Below are 18299 nucleotides of genomic sequence, written 5' to 3' on the forward strand. Positions count from 1 at the left end.
GGGCCTTTAGGATATTGGTTTGGTTTGGTTTATGGGGTTTAACGTCCCAAAGCGACTAAGGCTATGAGAGACGCCGTAGTGAAGGGCTCCGGAAATTTCGACCACCTGGGGTTCTTTAATGTGCACTGACATCGCACAGTACACGGGCCTCTAGAATTTCTCCTCCAAAGAAATTCTAGCCGCCGCGGCCGGGATCGAACCCGCGTCTTTCGGGTCAGCAGCCGAGCACCATAGCCACTGAGCCACCGCGGCGGCCTTTAGGATATTGAAAGAAATAAAATAGTTGACTGGAAACTTTGAGAACCAGACCTGAAGAGCGTAATGTAATCCAGTGCGTTCCTGGGGAAATCCCCTAAGGTTTTCTCTACCTGGGGGATCGAGCCCGGGATCAGGAAGAATTTTCATTCAGCTGTGAGTCTTCTGTAAAACCTCTAAAACATTCCTTTGTAGCCGTATCGCTGCCCATTGGTGCGTGATAATGAGCAATTCCCCCTTTTCAGATAAATTTAATGAATCAACTGTTTTAATTTTGCATTATATATCAGGCTCAATGATACGATTTTCTTGTCACCAGGAATCAAAGTGAGCGCCCAACACAAAAGAAAAACAAACGGAAAAAGATACGACCAAAGCAAGACTGAACGCGCACAAGGATTGTTTGTCTGGAGTCCCTACGCGTTTCCTTTTGTTCCGATCGTGTCTTCCTTCTGGCTACTGACCGGACTTTTCTATATCTTTTTATAGAGCAGGCCTTCACATTTACAGACGTCGATCTGTGCGGCTGCCACGCGTAGCAGGCTGTCTGCGAAATGCAAAAGCGCTCTCGCATGGCTGAGTTTCCAATTTTGCCAAATCCGGCACAGGATAGGAGACGAAGGGGCCTTGGCAGCTAGGAGAGGAAAATAAACAGTACACCCTGCCCAAGGAGCAGCCAAGAAAGAATTGCGGGAGGAAAAAGAGAAGATAAACCAAGATTCGCCGACAACAGCAGCCGAATTGAGGTTCACCGTCGCGAACGCCGGATTTGTTTCAGGCATTGAGAAGGCACCCGCGCTTGTCCTTCTATGTTTGCGTGGCCGTGTGAATATTTTCTTTTCTCCCCCCTTGGGGCTGATTTATGTACCCGCATTCGGAAAGTTTTGTTTTGCGCTATTCGGCACAAATATGTGAGCTCTGGGAAACGGCCAAAAGGAAGAAAGCTTGAGAGAGGAACGCAGAGTGAGGGGATTGCGGGTTGAAACTCGTGGAAAATGCAATAGGCCTGCTACGGACGACTCCTTGCATGGAGGGGAAACAGCAACGAGAGCCGCCCGCAAGAAAGCAAGCGAAGACAAATAAAATGGCGCGTAAAAAATGCGGCGACAGCAGCCGCGTCATCTACAGAAGCTGCAACGACTGGGGTGACAAAGTCCGGGTGCCCATGAAAAAGAGAGACGGGTAGAAGAAAACAAATGAAACGACGAGTCCAGTCAGCGCCCAAACTGCAACTCCTCAGGGGATACCGAAGGAGAGCGGGAGAAGCGAAGTATCAGAAAGAAGGCAGGGAAAACAAGGCGCGTGCATGCATTTCTGGCCCCACCAACTGCCGGGCACAATCTTACTGATAAGGAAAAGCCGCCTTTTTTCTGCCTTCCGCAGAATTCGCTGCGTCGCCGGCATGCTGCGAAGCTCAAACATTGAATTTCTCCCGCTTGTCGTTTTTTTAGGCTTTTCTTTTTATGCATTAAAAAAGCTTGTATAGCGAAGATACATCTCCCTGTCAAACCTATTTTGTATTTTGTTTACGTCGGCTTCTTTTTTGACGAGGTGTCTGGCTTACTTTTGTTTTTTTTTGCTTGTATTCTTAGATTTCCTGAATATTGGAAGGCATCAGAGAAATAGCCAATTGGTGTGACACGCTGCGTCTCGAATAATGTTCGACACGATCTTTTTATTTTATAGTACCAGCTTTACTTACACATGCTCCCAGCAATCCTAAACACTTTGCTGCGCCGGAGGTTCTGGCACGACCAAGTAATAGAGGATTGAAATCTCATCTGTTATTTGTAAATTTAACGGTAGCGGTAATCGCATAAAAATATTAGCTGCTCGGCACTTCTTGGTATTCATCAGCCTAGTTTTGAAACGTCCCGAAACTTTCCACTACAAGGTGGAATAACCTTCGCGCGTAATTCTACCTTGATCCTTTGACAGAAAGAACGTTAATGCGCTACAAAAACAAAAAAAAGATTACAAACACCAGGCAATTTTAGTCTTTTTCCCAGTAGCGTTCTTTCCGTGGTAAGCAGTCACCAATTCATCAACTTGTAGCTTTAAGTGATCCTGTGTACATAGCTGACCAGTTCTTCACGCGGTATTTTGTTGACCGGTATTAAACAGACAACATGTCCTAGAGTGTAACTGCCGCTTCACTTGGCCACTTCTAAGTGAGATCATGTTTTCAGAACGACAAGGAGCGGGGCTTGAAAAGAAGACGTGGTGCCTAACATGCGCAGAGTGGAACGTGCTAAGCACTCGAGCAGAGCGGTCATGTTGTCGCTATTCGCAGCTCAAGCCACGTTCAGTGAATGTCGGGCCGCGTCATGCGCTAACACTATGGCGACCAAGGGCTACCCGGATGTATGCAGCCAGCAGCCGCGCCCTTTCGCCCAGCGCGTTACTCACGCCAGTGTTCCAAGCTATCTGCTGCTTCTTCGCGCGGTCAAGCTCGGGCGTTTTCTCCTGTTGTGCGACTCATCCCGCCGCAGCGATTTGTCCTAACCTGCAGCGTCATGGAGTCGCCCCCACGGGCGTCTTCCGACCAAAGCGCCTCCATTCAGCCGACGTCACTGGGCTGCCCGGCGACGCACCCTTCTACGGGAAGATGCCCATATAGTTCCTTCTCCTAGACTCTCACTTCTTTGTGATATTTCAAGGCAGGCTATACGCTTCTTTCTTGCTGAAATTCACTTCCCAGACGGCCTATTTGAGCGAAACATCTTGAGGAACCTAGCCCTACGCTCTACAACGACCGCAACTTAACGGTCATTGTCTCACGGCATTCGCTTCACGCATTCACGGCCTTCTGAGACTTCCACCACATTCACCGGTCAGCCTTGGCTGGCCGTTTCTTCTGTAGGGTCGTTTGCGGTCCCGACGGCATCCACCGTCGATCCCGAGCTGACCTGGGAGTCACTTGACGCCCTCTCACTAGACTCCTCCCCCCCCCCCCTTCCTCTACTCCTCTCCACAGGCGTACTGAACACCACCTGCTGCTTCGATACACCGCTAGGACGCATCAGTGGAGTTCTGCATTCCCACATTCCCAAGCCACCACTCTACTCCATGTACCGCAACATCCCTGCTCCGTGCTGTAGGGGAGGGGGGGGGGCTGCTTCATGAAGCTTGGGTAGTCCGTCTCTCGCTACACCATGCCCCGACCCCGCCGCAACCTCATGTCTGCAGTGCGCCACCTTGAGCACCTCCTGCATACTTCCATCCCTGCTCAAGCTCGCCGCATGCGCCGCAACGGCTTTCTGTGACGCCTGGCTCTTGCAAGCCTTGCTCACGACTCCCAAAGAAAGCTAAACAAATGCAAAACACGGAACGAAGGAAGAAAACGACACATAACGCAGTGACGAGCACCTCAATTTTAGTCCTCCCGGAACAAAATATATATATAGAGAAGAAAAAACATAATACAGAACAGAACACATGGCAGACTACTCGTTGTAAGAGATGCATCATTATCGAGTAAACAGGAGAGATAGCTAATTTCTTTCTCGATCACCTCGGTCAAGTGAACAGATAGCTTGCTGACACAATTCTGGCCCCTTTGCTTAATCTAGTCTAGTATAGGTACTTAAGTCGAGGCCAAGAAAAGCCTCCAAGAAAGAGTTCATTTGAAGTCGACGATTTTGCTACTGCGGCTTAGTTCATGTTTGCTATGAGATTTTCCCCTCACAGTATCGGTTCATAAAGTTTCTGCTTTTTAGACATGTCTCGATTGCGCCGACATATGTTTGCATTAACTTGTTCAATTATAAAACATTTCGCATCAACACAATGCTTAGAGGAGAACTAGGTTGTCGCGAACGGTTATTCTAATAGCTAAAGGCTCAGTGGGGCAAGGTAGCTTGATCACCCTCGCATTCCATCAGTTCTGTTCTGTTCAGCCTGGGGAGCCTCAGCAGGCTCCGTCGGTCCCTAACTCAGAGAATAGTAAATGTGCTGTAGTGCAGTTGCTTTTCCTCATTGCACTCCTGTCAGTAAAAAAGATTTTTTGAAATTTAGCTATCTGCAGTCGCAAAAGCTACTACATAAGGCTGAAATTCTCGTGCTTGTTTTCTTTTTTCAATTTGTGCCATGTGCGAGTTTTACGAGTGGGAACTTATACTGCTGAGTGTATTATGCAATCCTTTATACATATCTCAGTTCTAAAATTTATTCAGGCACGCCTCGACAACTCTTCCTGTTCTATAGTTTTCATCCGTGGTTCGATGAAGAATGATATTTAAACGAGTGGCAGCTTCTTTCAACCATTTTCCAGTTTTACTTCTCAGCAAATATTTTTGGTGCTCGTTAGGGATCTACAGAAAACTGCTTTTTATGTGCATGAGAGCTAGACCACATGAACTTGCACTTTTATTTCTTGCAGCTGAATATACTTGTGAACATTTCAAGGAAAATTTGGCACAAAGCATGCGGGATCGGGAGAAAAAACATAGAAGCTCTTCGTATAATATTTTCCTTCCAATGCTCGTTCAGGAACTGAATCAAAGGTTTGCGATACTTCCCAATGAGAGGAAGAGATCAAGAAACCTCCTGGCCTTGAAATGCACGAAGCAACTACAGGCAGCATGCCCGCTGGTTCTCTCTCACGCTTTGTCTGTGAAAGTCCAGTGCGCATGCAGGGCCCTAAGCTGGCTCTTCACGGTTCCATTTATGGGCGGCTACGATCCTTGTTTTCTTTTACGCGTACATCCCTCGCACAGAGCAAGGAGAACCGGATAGAGCGAAGCTCGAGCTCTTTATCGCCGCTACGCCGGCGGCCACGCCGGGCCAGGAAACAGCACGGTCTGCGCAGATATCAGGAAGTCCTTCACGTCAGGCAGCCTTTTCTCGTTCGGTGCCGCCGCACACTATGTTGTGTACGGAGGGAAAGCACAACAAGGCGGGCCGGATATATACGGCCCTAATCACCGAAATCCGGTACCGCCACGGCCGCGTCGGCCGTGGGTGTTAGCGTTTTCGTTCAGCCACGATGCGACGGATTTCTGGCCGGCCGACATAACGGAGCCGGAAGGAACAGAGAACATGCCTGCAGAGGACACATCTCAGGGCCGACGCCTTCACCGGATTCAATATCAGCCAGGCCAAGAGGACTGAGGAGAATAAAGTGATGAAAAGAAAGATTGGAGAGCTCCCTCCTTCACCCTTCTCCTTCCTTCCTTTGTTCCTTGCTTTTCCCGTCACGCAATAACGGGAAATAGAACCTTTCTTCCGTACCGAGAAATGACATCGAGAGGGGGATTACGGCAGCCGGATTGAAATCCTGCGTGGGATTTATTCTTGTTCTGCTGTACAAACACAGTGCGGCGTCGCGTTGTGGGAAGTTTGGCGGCAGAGACTCCATTGTATCCGCCTGCCAGGCCCGGCGCGCTCTACCCTCGTCTCATGTCACACGGCTGAGTTGCGTAAACAACTGGAGCGAGTTAGTTGCCTGGTTCCGTGCGTCACATTTGTTATCCCTCTTCGTTACGTCTCGCCACTTGTTCCACTCTTTCTCCTGCCAGCAAAATGAGGCAAATGCTTTGGCGTGTCTAAGTACCACCGTGGATCACAACAGCTTTCATTGTTGCTGCGCCTAAGAGGGAGCCGTGTTCTGTTCCGGCTGTTCAGTGAACGATAATGAGACGACGTTGCTGCTAAGATTACCTCTTTTGGCTTCTTCGCTTAGTTTTGATTTTATTGTTGTCTTCCAACGTATAATTAATTTCAAAGTTCTCTTTAGTAAGCGTCACGTAAAGGCGCTTTGCTAAACAGGTAGCAGTGTTATGTTTCTGCTCTGAAAACACAGATGACGAGTGTGGATTTGTCTGCCTGGGTAGCTGTGTTCTTTAGCTTAACCCGTCGATCACTTCGTTGCATGTACAGAAGTTTGCAACCGGGCCGCCGAAATACGCGGGTGCGTTCCCGGCCACGGCGGTAAGATTTCGATTGAGACGAAATGCTTGAAGTCATTTTACTGTGCGATATCAGTGCGTCTTTTCTTATACAGTTTCGTAAATGTGGGCTTGTACGAAGAGAACGTCAGAAGAAGACGTTAAATTCTCGCCACCGGAAGCACGATAAATTCTAACAAATTCATTTTCCACAAGTGCAAATCGTGTCAGTAATTCCTACATTCTCCTGAACGATAAAGCAAGCGTGATACACAATTCCTAGAGGGGTGCAAACGAGGGACACAATCGCAGCAAACCCGCGAACATAAGACTTCGCCGTGTATTCCATTCATCTTTTGAGCGGTTGGAGGCGCGGCTGACCAACGATAACCTGTAGGGTCAACGGGCTCTCCTTCAATACGCCCACAGGGCAGCTCAAGCCAATGGAACCCTGGAATATGGGCACCATCTATAAGATCGGACAACTACTCCTTTTTTTAATAAAGTTTTCCTCCTCCTCCATTCGCAAAAGTAGCTAACTAAATTGCGCTTCTCCCCAATCCCTCCGGCGTTCACAACAGTCTGCGTTTCGAGAACGCTTTACGAATGAAGCCGCGTCGTCCATAAACAACCTGCAGCACTCATGCGCGGCTGCATTTGTTCAACTGCACTACTAAAACTGCTGCGGAGAGCCGCTTGCGTCGCGATAAACGTGAGACCGCATTCTGTGTGATTAGAAGCCCGCGTTTGGCTGATAACATTCGTTCCCTCGGTTGTCTCTACGTAGCCCAGTTAGCTGGCGCACGCTACGTAATACTTTCACACAACGCTGAAGCTCACGCTGATGGGATCAGGAGGTGGCGTGGAAAAGCAGTGCAGGTGCGTGAAAAAATGCTTGCTCCTAAAGCTTGGCTGTGCGTCACGGCGCTGCTCTCGCACAAGGAAAACTTCAGTGCAGTCTTTCTCTAAACATCAGCAGAGCAGGCTTGGTCGGGTAAAACGTTTCGAAGATTTAATAAAAAAAAAGTAGTTCATCTGAAGGATCTTTGGCAATAGTGACTGTGTCAGGCTTGCGGCAGTATCGTCCTTATTTACCCGGCACTGCCTAGGTGCCGATGCCGTTATCCACAAATTCGCACACCGAACGGCCAGAAGCAGACAGTGTTCTTATTGCGGACGAACACGTGTGCAGGCATTGTGCAATTTCTGCCATGTTGTGTAATCCGCTAATAGCGGCATTCTGCAACCGCGTGGTCTCCCAGAGAAGCTAGCACACATGACAAGGGTGCGGAGGCATTGACACACGCGGATGAAATGATACTGGGCACGCGAAACTGTCCTGTCTGCCGGGCACGACAACCGGTAATGGAACCTAGGAAAAGAAAAGAAAAGTACGGCAAAGCAAAATACCCAAGCACGGCAAAGAAAGACGCTCGCCACACAGCCAGCCAACGTCGAACCTACCGAGCTGCGACGAGTAGAAGAACGACAAATATTTGAGCAGGGAATGAATGCCTTAGTACCGACATCGTCTCGGCATTTGTGGCACCACAGTCGTCATTTTCGGAGGCTCTAAGCTGCACTACACGGCAATCACGTCATGCAGTTTCGTTGTTTACAGGTTCTTTTCTCTAGGTCACCGGCTGCTGTGTTGATTTAGGCGCAGCGAAAAAAAAGCAAACAAAAGCTTGCATACTATCAAGTCTTTGTCCAACACTTTGCTCCTATTGCAGATTTAGTGTCGTTCCTAAAGTTATGAACTCCGCAGCACAAATGCATTTCAATGGGTTTGCATTATTTGTTTATTTTTTCTCACCGCCCTGCTTAAGCTTAGGTGCCTAGAGGACGGTTTAAGAGGTAAAATAGTAGAATCAACCGCACCCTGCTGCTTGTTCTTCGATAGTTACAGCTAGGTCTCGAATAAACAAATCTGAGATCATTCCAAGCGGTTTAGAATATATTTTTAAGTTATCAGTAGATGTCTTTAAGTAGCGCTACAAGTCTCGTAACGTAGGTCGGTCTGGGATTTCCTGTTCACTCTGAAACGCAACGCTTCTTTCTGGCAAGCACACATTGCTCGGGACACTTGACGTCCTGCAGAAATTCATATTTTTTTTCCCAAATGCATAACACTTCGTTATTTTTTAAAGAGTTGTATTTGTAGGAGCACTCTCAAAGTTGAGATTCCTCAATTTAATTCTCTTCTTTTTACCATCCTGGAGATAGATCAATGCGAGGTTCTCAGCCCAATGGCCAAACCTAACGAATACATATTTTTCAGCAATTTCTTTCGTTCTTTTGAGCATATTAGCTCTTACAATGAATGCCGCAAAAAGCACTAGGAATGATAGCGTTTTTTTCCATAGAACAGCAGCGCAATAAGTCTACGAGCGTTGAAAGAACGGACAGCACAAGTGCTTAGTGTCAGCTGAGCGTTGTTCATAAAACGAAGATTAAGTACATACTCTTCGCAAAATTCTTTAGTATTTCCGCACGACGAAACGAGCACACAACTGCAAATACTGCCTTACTGCGACACGGGCACATGGAATATGTGTGTCTTGTTAATTTTGAACTTAAAAACGTAGCTGTATTCGTAGTTTTCCTTTCGAATTATGCTAGTGCGGACCAGCCTGAGTATCTTGTGCCACTTCGAAGGGATATATTTTACCCAGTTACTAAGAAAAGGCTTATACTCTCCCAAATAGAGGATAACCGGAGGTCGCTTTCATCGTGGTTATTTGCTTGAAAAACAGCACTTGATCAAACAGCAGGGTTTCTTGGCAACAATTTCAACTACAAAGCTCGGACAACCTTAAAATTCTATGAAAACCGACTTTAGACAAACACTTTATTTTATTTTCTTGCCTTTCGAGCAAAGCCCTTTAAACTTAAACGGGACCTGTGTAATTTTTAAATTAGAATTAGGTTATGTGTTCAGAATGCCAGCTGTATGCAGAGATGGCGATTGAATGAATACTTTTCGCTGAGAATGTATTCCGTCAACTATTGACAGCGGGTGCATTTGACAGACCATGCTGCGCAACACTGTGAATCCTCCGCAGCCGCCACTAATACCCAAATCGCAATGCGCACTTTACAGCTCCCTATACAACCTAGACCGTCTCGTACTCTGAGCCCAACGGAGATTTTGAAACACTCACCGGCTGTCACGTGGACCTGTGCGCTGACCACGGTGCCTATGGCATTGCTGGCAGAGCACCGGTAGCGGGCCTCGTGCACGTCACGCCTGAACTGGTCCGCGCGGAAGGGCAGGAACACCAGCGAGCCGTCGCCCTGGCGCACATGCCTCAGCCGGGGGACGTCGACTGCCTCCTCCCCGTCTTCGGTGAGCCAGCGGATGGTCGGCGCCGGTTGGCCGCTGGCAGAGCACGGCAGGCTGCTGCCCGAGGAGTTCGAGAACAGCAGCCGCGACGGGATCTCGCTCGTCAGCTGCGGGCCCTGGACGTTGCTGCCGCCGACGCCGTTTTGGTTGGTGCCGCCATTATGCGACGGCGAAGCAGAGGCGAAGAAGGCCCCGCGACGAGTGGACAGTGGAGTGTGCAGGAGCACTGCATTAAACAACAAAGAAAACGTTAGCGCCATGGATAGGTAAAACTCGCTGCTTTCACTTCAAGCAAAACCAAAGAAAGCATCCCGACACCTATTAATTTTAAACACAAAGGAACCTGATTGACAGATAGTTAATTCAGAAGCTGCCCGGGGTTATATTTTCCCGTTTTGTTCAAACCACGAATGATACTAGGAAAAGAGGGTAAAAATAATCAAGAATTTAAGAAATCAAGCATCTCGTACTCGCGCACGGCGTTTGTATCCTCCTATACTATATTCTACGACTGCTGTTTGTTCACTTTTCACGGTAAATCATTTTATCAACAATAACGGACTCAAACTGATGTTAACTGCATTTCGACAAGAAAGGTTGTTGGGCGACTTGGTAATTACATCCTGTAACTACAGCGCAGCGGACGAGAAAGAGGAGAAAGAACACAACACAGCGCTGCTTTGTGTCCTTTCTTCTATGTCTTGTCTGTGGCTGTGCAATTACGCTATTGCATTTGATTGAACATTCAGAATTTTCCTTATTTTTCTAACGTAGAAATACTCGACGTCTCTTTCTCAAGAGTTAATATACTTGGACAAACTTTTTTTTCGAGGACTGCAAAGAGAGCGGCTCCAAATTTTATAATTAGTTCCAAAGGCCATCAAGGCTTCCAAGTAGAGGGCTTTACACTATAAATGAAGCCACAGAAATATTTTCGGCTTTAGCCCTACTTAACTTGAGTGATTTTTCTTGAAGACGTAAATCGCTTTTTAACCACTTCCTGATAAACGTGATGAAAAACTTACAATAATTTAACATATATATGAAGAGCATTGCGATATTTCTGTATTTGATTATGACCTCGCTTAAAACGCCACTGTCGACACCCTACAGTTCATGGTACAAGAAAAGAAGATCACCGCGTCTTATCTCCCGGCTCCGTGAAGATGGTTGTGAATTTCTAATAGACTTTTACTGCCGAAGCTAAACACTTGGGGCGTGGCACAGAGCATAGTTAATCATTACGAGAATTTTCCAAAGTACTAGTCATGCATAAAATCTGCGACACTGTCGTCAGCAACCGAAAGCCACTCAATGACCGAGGCGCATGCTTTGGGGAAGTGAGTGAGAAAGCAGTATTTTCTCCGCACAGAGCACGGCGCAGAATACCCGCTTTCTCACTTTCAAGATGTATGAGTTTCCATTTCATTTCATTTATTTATACTGTCAGCCCAGATCACGGGCTATAACAGGAGTGGACAATGAGGTATAAAAAATAGCAAACATTGAAACGGGCACAAAAATTCGGTACATAAAGCGTTCACCACTTATACAAAAAATAAAACATTGGCATATAATTCATGTAGACAATAAAGCATCATGCAGCTTATCCAAAAATTCCCTAAGTTGCTAGAGCACAATAACTGTGTTAAGTTTTTCAAGTGCCCGTGATTGCCCATAATGCCAACCAGTGCACTCTGCTACCTCTAGCCGCCTACTGATGAGTGGCTACATGGTCATGTTGAATATTTCTGTTAGCTTTGAGGCAGAGATGTTCTTTTGGGGTGTGTGTCGCAACCTTCAGAACCTATGACAAATGATTCCTTACACGGGATGGCAGAATCTTAGTGCCGTTAATTAGATCTTCGCTGACATAGTTGTTTTCTCGAACTACGGGAAAACAATCAGTTTCTGACTTGCCTGCGCGTCCCGGCAAACCAAACAATTAAAGCAATACCTATACTCCCTCTGCTAGCAGCACCTATACGATTTCAGAGCGTCAGCACCAAGGTTGAAACAGGTCATGTTGATATGAATCAAGACCTAACAGGGCACATTCAAAAAGCTCTCACTCTCTTGCCCATCCGGTTTACATGCTCATTGGCTATCACTTGAATATATATGACATAACCGGTAACGTCGTAACAACGCGCTATTTATCAGAGAGAAGTTCCCCCACAGAGCCATTACTTCAATACAAAGGACGCTTAAGCACTGATTCGTGGCCAGCAATGAATCTTGAAACAGTTTCTTTATTTTCTCATTGCAGGATGGCATCCGAATTCACAAAAGCTTTATTAGGGCTATATTCAGGCTAGCCTTGCGGAACCACGCGCAACCGTCCTCTCCCAACCCCAAGTTGCGCAGTCTACCCTCACTTTTTTTCCTAGACGTATGCATATAGCTCTTAACTTTTAAAAGCGCTCGAAAAGAGAAAAACATGAGAAGTGGACGGGACAAACGCTAGGTAGTGTTTGTCTAGTTCACTTCTCTTGTCTTTGTCTTTCTGAATGCTTTCAAAATCTAAGATGCTATACCAACAAGCCTGGCAGACAACTTTGTTAAAGCATCTAGTTCTGCTGTTCCCATGACAGTAAGAAGAGCGGTCTAAGGAGTCATGGCAATCCGCCTCTTTTTCTTCTAGCTAGCTTCATAAAAATAAAGAACTCCTCTAATCGCGGCAGCCGAGCCTAGTTTTGAATTGCCGCGTGTTCTGCAGGGCAGACGGAAAAACAAATGCCACCGGATTGTGCCAAACGAGATTACAGTCATTTCTTCGAAAGGTGTGATTTGTTTTCGCGTCATGAATAACGGGGTTAGCAATTCTCAGCGGCTCAATCTCGTAAACGGCGCTAAACCGCTTTGATGTTCCTTCGCAGGAATGATTTCGTTTGAAAGGATGTGCAAGTTATTGACATAGAAGCGTGAGTGGTGTTGACTAATTCCTTTCTCGAAGCTGCTTCTCCAGCCCTTCGTTAAAAACCGTAATTAAGTAAAGAGGAACTCAGTAAGGGTTATCATTATTCTTCTCAGCTGTTTTTTTTTTTCCTGATAGAGATTCCTCTGTTCATCCTGTTGTCCCACTTTTGACGGCGGTAAGCTCTTCATATTTTTTTTCTAAATACTTGTGCCTTCGATGTCTCTGAATACCAGAAAAAACTTTCAGCCATCATGCAAAAAATGGCATGTGACGATGCCGAAAATGTACATGTTGACTTGCCAAGGATATAATAATTTTTTTCATTTTTTTCTTGATTTGGATCATTGTTTGGTTGAGTACATGATTTGCCTTTCTATTATTATGGAAACTACTCTAGACTATTCTCAGTGGCATTGGTAAGTATAGCCTTTCGGCTGCTGATTTTCTTGGTTGAGTGTTTTTTCTCTTTATTTTTTTATTTGTTTGTTTACCAACTTTTATAACCGCTTTGATGCATCTGATTTTGTAGGTGCAGTACTTGAAATGAGTACATAATAAATTCAAGCACCGTGCGCCAAACGAAGCTTCTAGTAAACTGCTAAAACGTACACAACAGCTTTCGCTGTTAATATTCAATGACGAGAACAACATACTTTGTAAGAAAACTGCGCCTAGCGCGGCTGTCCACCATGTAGTATGAGCGAGGGAACTGCCTTTACAGCATGCGTGACGAGTTCAGCAGGACGCGTAAGACAGACAGAGGTATATTGCTCGCGAAGGGAAGGCAAGCAAAGCAATCTCTCGACTTAACGAAACTATTCACCAATTCGATTAACCACGTTTAGCTCTGGCAACGCTGCAATCGGGCTTCCTAACCAAATAGAGTTTCAACTTGTAGGGAAGAAATAGGCATGAGGGCGTCCTCCAGGCGTCGTCACGAAAATAATGGCGTCATCCAGAAAACGCAGGGGTCCTCTGGCACCTTCTTTGTTCGCCGTGTTCCTTAGAGTATCTCACATTGCTGGAATAAGAACGCGTGATGTACTCCCCTCTCTCTAGAGCGCATGACCACTGCATGCAAGTAGCGCGTGTTTCCGTAAGATAAACACGGCTAATAAGCTAATACTTCGGGTTTTTGCTGTCGCGTCTTGTGCACCCAGATAGGCGCTGCAGTTTCAGTCTATTACACCGGTTGTCTCGTGAATGGCGAACGAAACACGTTATACTCAGTGCACTGAAAAGAATTTCTTTTAATTTGGGGCGCATAACCGCCTCTTCCAGAGCGAAGGCGGCCTCCAAAGCTACACCCGCGTCTTCTGAACAATAGACCGCGATGTTCGCACTGTCTAGAAAAGCCGCAATCAGTTCCTCCCTATTCCTGTTTTCTTCTTGAGTGTAGTGGTTTTCGGAGTGGGATATTCCAGGCCAGCACGTGGTCCCACTAACTCCTTCAAGATTGGCGGCCTGCTTGCTTGAAATATTTCCTATTGGTCTCGATGAGATAGCAGACACCGGAAAAAAAGGCCCCAAACGTTTTCGTGTCTGCTCTAGCACGACTTGAAACACCGCGCTGAAGATTCCGGAAGTACTTCCGCCGGAAGCGTTCCCTGAAGACGCTGCCGCCATCATCTGCCGGATTTGTTTACATACAGATAAAGTGCCTATTGTTTCTAAGTAGCGTGCACACCAAGCATACGGCGTGGGCCAAACTATGCCTCATCGGCAGTTGCCTGAACGTTCATTAGATTGTGAATGTGGTATTCCTGATCGCTTCTGCAACGAGTGCAACAACTGGCACAAGCTATGAAAGGGGCATAAGCATCTATATTTCGGATTGTCGAATGCGAACGCACTCAATATATTCGTGCCAGTTTAATATGAGAGCTTCTGCTTCAAAGGCCGCCCTATTAATGTCTGTCGCTTCCCGGAAAAACTCACAATAGGGTTGCGCCGTTTTTTTTTCCTTCAAGGTTCCCTCTTCATTTCTATTTGTTCACCGGACTGTACACCTTAGAATGACAGCTACACTCTTAACAAGCGTAATGCTCAATAAATGTGCGGGCACTTTTTTTCTAGATGCCAGATAGCTGACTAGATCCAAAAACTTGAGTCAAACAACTCAGAGCGAAGAAGGAATCATAAAAAATTGATACTTTCCCTAACACCGAACAAGTACTCGCCCGTCAGAATTGAAATCACGCTTCATTTCAACTGGGCTTTGGTAGCAGAAAGTGTGTATTTATTGGTTTATTTCGTATCGTACTGTTCGTTGTGTATACTAATATTGCCGTATATTAAACAAAACAGTTTGGTGGCATTTGAAATCCTTCAAATTGTTCGTTTTGTGTGAGTTTTGAGAACAATTTTTCAGGCAAACTTTTCTCCCGTCTCACCACAACATGTCCAGTTGCAGTTGCTAAGGCAACTAATACTCTTAGAAATGCTGCGCGTAGCGCTTATAATGCATATTTTATGAGTGGCGGTGTGATTTCCGACTTTAAACACAGTAACAGCACTGTGTGTCGAGCGTGAAACACTCCTGAATGGGTTGTCCTTTGGATCAGTTGCGTGGAGTTGATGGAATCACCCCACAACTTCCGATTACATCTCTTCCACACGGCATGACAATTTATTCTTGTGACAGAAGTTTATCACGTTTCTACGCCGCAACTAAATTGAAAGGCAGAAAATAAACACGTTTGATGCATCCAGCAACTATTCATTTACTGAAATGCAATTCCTCAAAGTATAGCCGTTTGGGTTGTGAGACAGTTTTCTTCTTTGACGGCTCGCCATATCCTTCAGGACTGGGAAAGATGCGCTGAACACGAAATCGTCCGAGGCTCAGCGAAAATTTTCGAATTGCCCTAATTTCTTACCCAATCACTGAAAAGCATTCACTAGACCGCGGGGAGAAAAGCTGCAAACCTATGGCCATGCACAATCATTCCGCCCCCCTGGGACGGTCATTCCCAGCGGAGCCCGGCCACGGCGAAGCCTAAGGCCGCTTCGAAACCAGACTCGTTCACATGCCCGCTCCCTCTGCCAGCCAGAGAAGAGCGGCCGGTCGTCATCGGACGGCCGGAGCCACGCTCCGAGATGCGGTCGAGCGTGATGGGAGGCGGCGGCGGCAGCGACGACGCCAAAGCAAACACCAGCCTAGCACGCGATGCTCGCTCGCCACGCGAAGGAGACGGAAAGGCTGGAGGACAGAACGGGAGAAAGTTGGGCGCAGGAAGGGGAAGCGGGGAATGTAAGCGAAAAACGGATACCCCGTTCGCAGAGCCGGAACGGCGCACCCGTCCCCCTTCTGCACTTCGCTCCCGGTCGCTGCTGCTCCGCTGGTTTCTTATTCCCGCCAAGACGCTGCTGCGGCTGGGTGGCCCTTGCTTCGGAGCGACGCTCCGCTCTGGCTTTCTCTTTCGCGCGGACGTGACGTGGAGCTGTGCCAGCCGAGGGGAAAGAGGGAGGGGGAAAGCGGGGTAGGCGAGGTACAAATGAGCTGGCGCCGAAGGGGAAGCGAGGAACAGTGCGGCCAGCCGAGAGGAGGAAGACGAACGGTGGCCCGCGCGACGGAAGAGGAGAAGCGAATCGATGGTTTGTAGGTACGGTTGTCCCTGCGCTGCCCCGAGCACGACGAAGAGCGGTGATGGAGGCGAGGAACAGTGTAAGAGTGGTGAAGGAGAGCTGCAGGGGCGCTAAGAAAAGTGGGCGATGAATGCTCGGATGAACCGTATCTTCCATCCGAAGGGGCCAGCGCTCCCCACGAATAGAGCACGGGAGAGCCGTCAGCATCGCGCCACTGCGGCCGTTACCAAGGCAGCGCGCGATGTAGGCGTTGCCCTTTATCCGGAGATGACAACCCTTTTCTTCGGGGCTTCTAGGGAATGAAGTCGTCGTCGAAATATTGGCTACGCAATGCGAAGGCAGAGATGTGTCGCCTCTATTCCATATCGCATTTTTTTCTTGGGTTCCCCTTTTTTATTTGAATGAGTGGGAAATTTTCTGAAACAGAAGGTTTTCTGTGCAAGTTTAAAACATTACCAATCTGCAACTTACGTAACGCGGCTACATAAAACTACCTCAGAGAATTCTAATCTACTGCGGTTTTCTGCAATAAAAAACAGCAATAGGTGGCGCACATTATTATTTTTTCAACCCTTGACATATCAGATAATGGGCCTTATACTCAGGCATAAAAGGAGTTCAATATGCACGTTTTTCGGGGTTATGTCCAAGAATACATTTGTGTGACGGAAAATATGGCACCGGTGTTATTGTGGACAGATCGACGGCGTCTCAAAGGACTGAGTGACGGCTGTAAGGCATGCAGGATCATAAGGTATTCCAGAATAAGCGTTGTTGGGCTGGTTGGTCCATTTTCAGAATTCTTTACGGCGCACACAAAGACGGCACGATAAGGGAGATGAAGATGGGACAAGGCGCATCCCCGTCCTGTCTTCCTCGTCCTTATTGTGTCGTCTTTGTGAGCGCAAAAGAGTTATTGCGATCATAAGGTATACCACTTTTGGACGATTCGCAGCAGTACCAACTTCTTTTTAAAAAAAATGGCCATAGGTTAGTGTGTAAAGAGAGCGAATATCATTTCACTAATATCTTAGGTTTATACTTTGCTATTATAATTTCTCTCACAGCTTTTGGAGGCCCTCTGCAGGCGAATATGGAAACGCGTAATCGCGAACATTCGGCTCTAAAGCACATACATTTTCTCCAGTCTTCCTCATCGATATAACCCTGTCAAGCTGCTTCTTTTCATAATTTCCCTTTCATTCAAAATGGATTTCGGAGCTGGTTTATTCCACGGATTAGTTCATGGCTGAGAGCTACCATACCGGGTTCTCGACCAGGCATGTAGCGGGAAAACTCCTGTAGTCAAAGTTTAAGCGTGTCTGCGCCTCCTCTCCGAGTTTCAAACTTGTATCGTTTCTGCCGCAGATGTCGGTAGGAAGATCACTTTATCAAGCTTAACATTTCACATTGCTAACTTGCTTAGCTATACATGATGAAAGCAAGGCCTCACAAAAACCAAGACGAGTAGGGAATGCCCTTTCTTTAATATTGCCAGCATTCTCACGAGAGTTACCTGTGACGAGCCACATAGGGGACTCCGGGTTGTCGAGCCTAATGTCTCCCTCGTACTCACTAAGGGGGTTGCGGTGGCACGGGGCCTTGGATCCTTTCATGACGGTTGTACAGAGGTCCTTGTCACCAACTTCTGCAACGAACATCGACTTCTGTTCCGTGGCACAGCCATCGCTTACGTCGACCATGTTCAGGAAGTGGCCGAATGCTTTGCTTGTGCGGAGGACACACCTGGAGCTGACGCCGAAGCGGTCACCAGCGTAGACATAAATCCTGGCCTTCCACCCACTGAAAAGAGGCAACTCCAGGACCTCTTGCGGGAGTTTGGTGCGTGTTTCACGTCGTCGTCCAAAGTGCTCCAAACGTCGATAGTTAAACACCGCATTATCACGCATGAAGGAGCCCGACCAATCCATCAGCAGCCCTATCGTGTGTCCCCTCGTGAGCGAGATGCTATTCAAACACAGGTCGAAGAGATGCTCACAGACGGCGTCATCCAACCGTCAAGCAGTCCGTGGTCGTCTCCTGTCGTCCTCGTGAAAAAGAAAGACGGGACACTACGGTTCTGCGTCGACTACAGGAAGCTGAACAGTGTGACCAAGAAAGACGTGTACCCGCTCCCGCGTATCGACGACTCCCTCGACCGACTTCGTCAAGCCAAGTACTTCTCTTCGGTCGACCTCAGAAGTGGTTATTGGCAGATAGAAGTTGATTAGAGGGACCGTGAGAAAACCGCCTTCATTACACCAGACGGGCTGTATGAATTTCGCGTCCTCCCATTCGGGCT

The 18299-nt window shown here is 47.2% G+C and overlaps 1 protein-coding gene across 3 annotated transcripts in view; it reads right to left on the reverse strand.

The window, feature by feature from the left end:
* LOC149371602 (cell adhesion molecule Dscam1-like) overlaps window positions 1–18299 on the reverse strand; it is a 246127-nt gene that overhangs the window by 170083 nt on the left and 57745 nt on the right. For 2 of the 3 annotated variants that reach the window (XM_089565864.1, XM_089565865.1), the window contains exon 2: window positions 9308–9715. The exons of the other annotated variant lie outside the window; for it this stretch is intronic. In XM_089565864.1, the coding sequence (XP_089421990.1) occupies window positions 9308–9715 (408 nt within the window). The remainder of the gene's footprint in view (window positions 1–9307; window positions 9716–18299) is intronic. 3 annotated transcript variants of the gene reach the window in all.

The sequence above is a fragment of the Amblyomma mixtum genome, chromosome 1 (assembly GCF_055824585.1).
Source record: "Amblyomma mixtum isolate Tamu chromosome 1, ASM5582458v1, whole genome shotgun sequence".
In the NCBI taxonomy this organism is placed as follows: Eukaryota; Metazoa; Arthropoda; class Arachnida; order Ixodida; family Ixodidae; genus Amblyomma; species Amblyomma mixtum.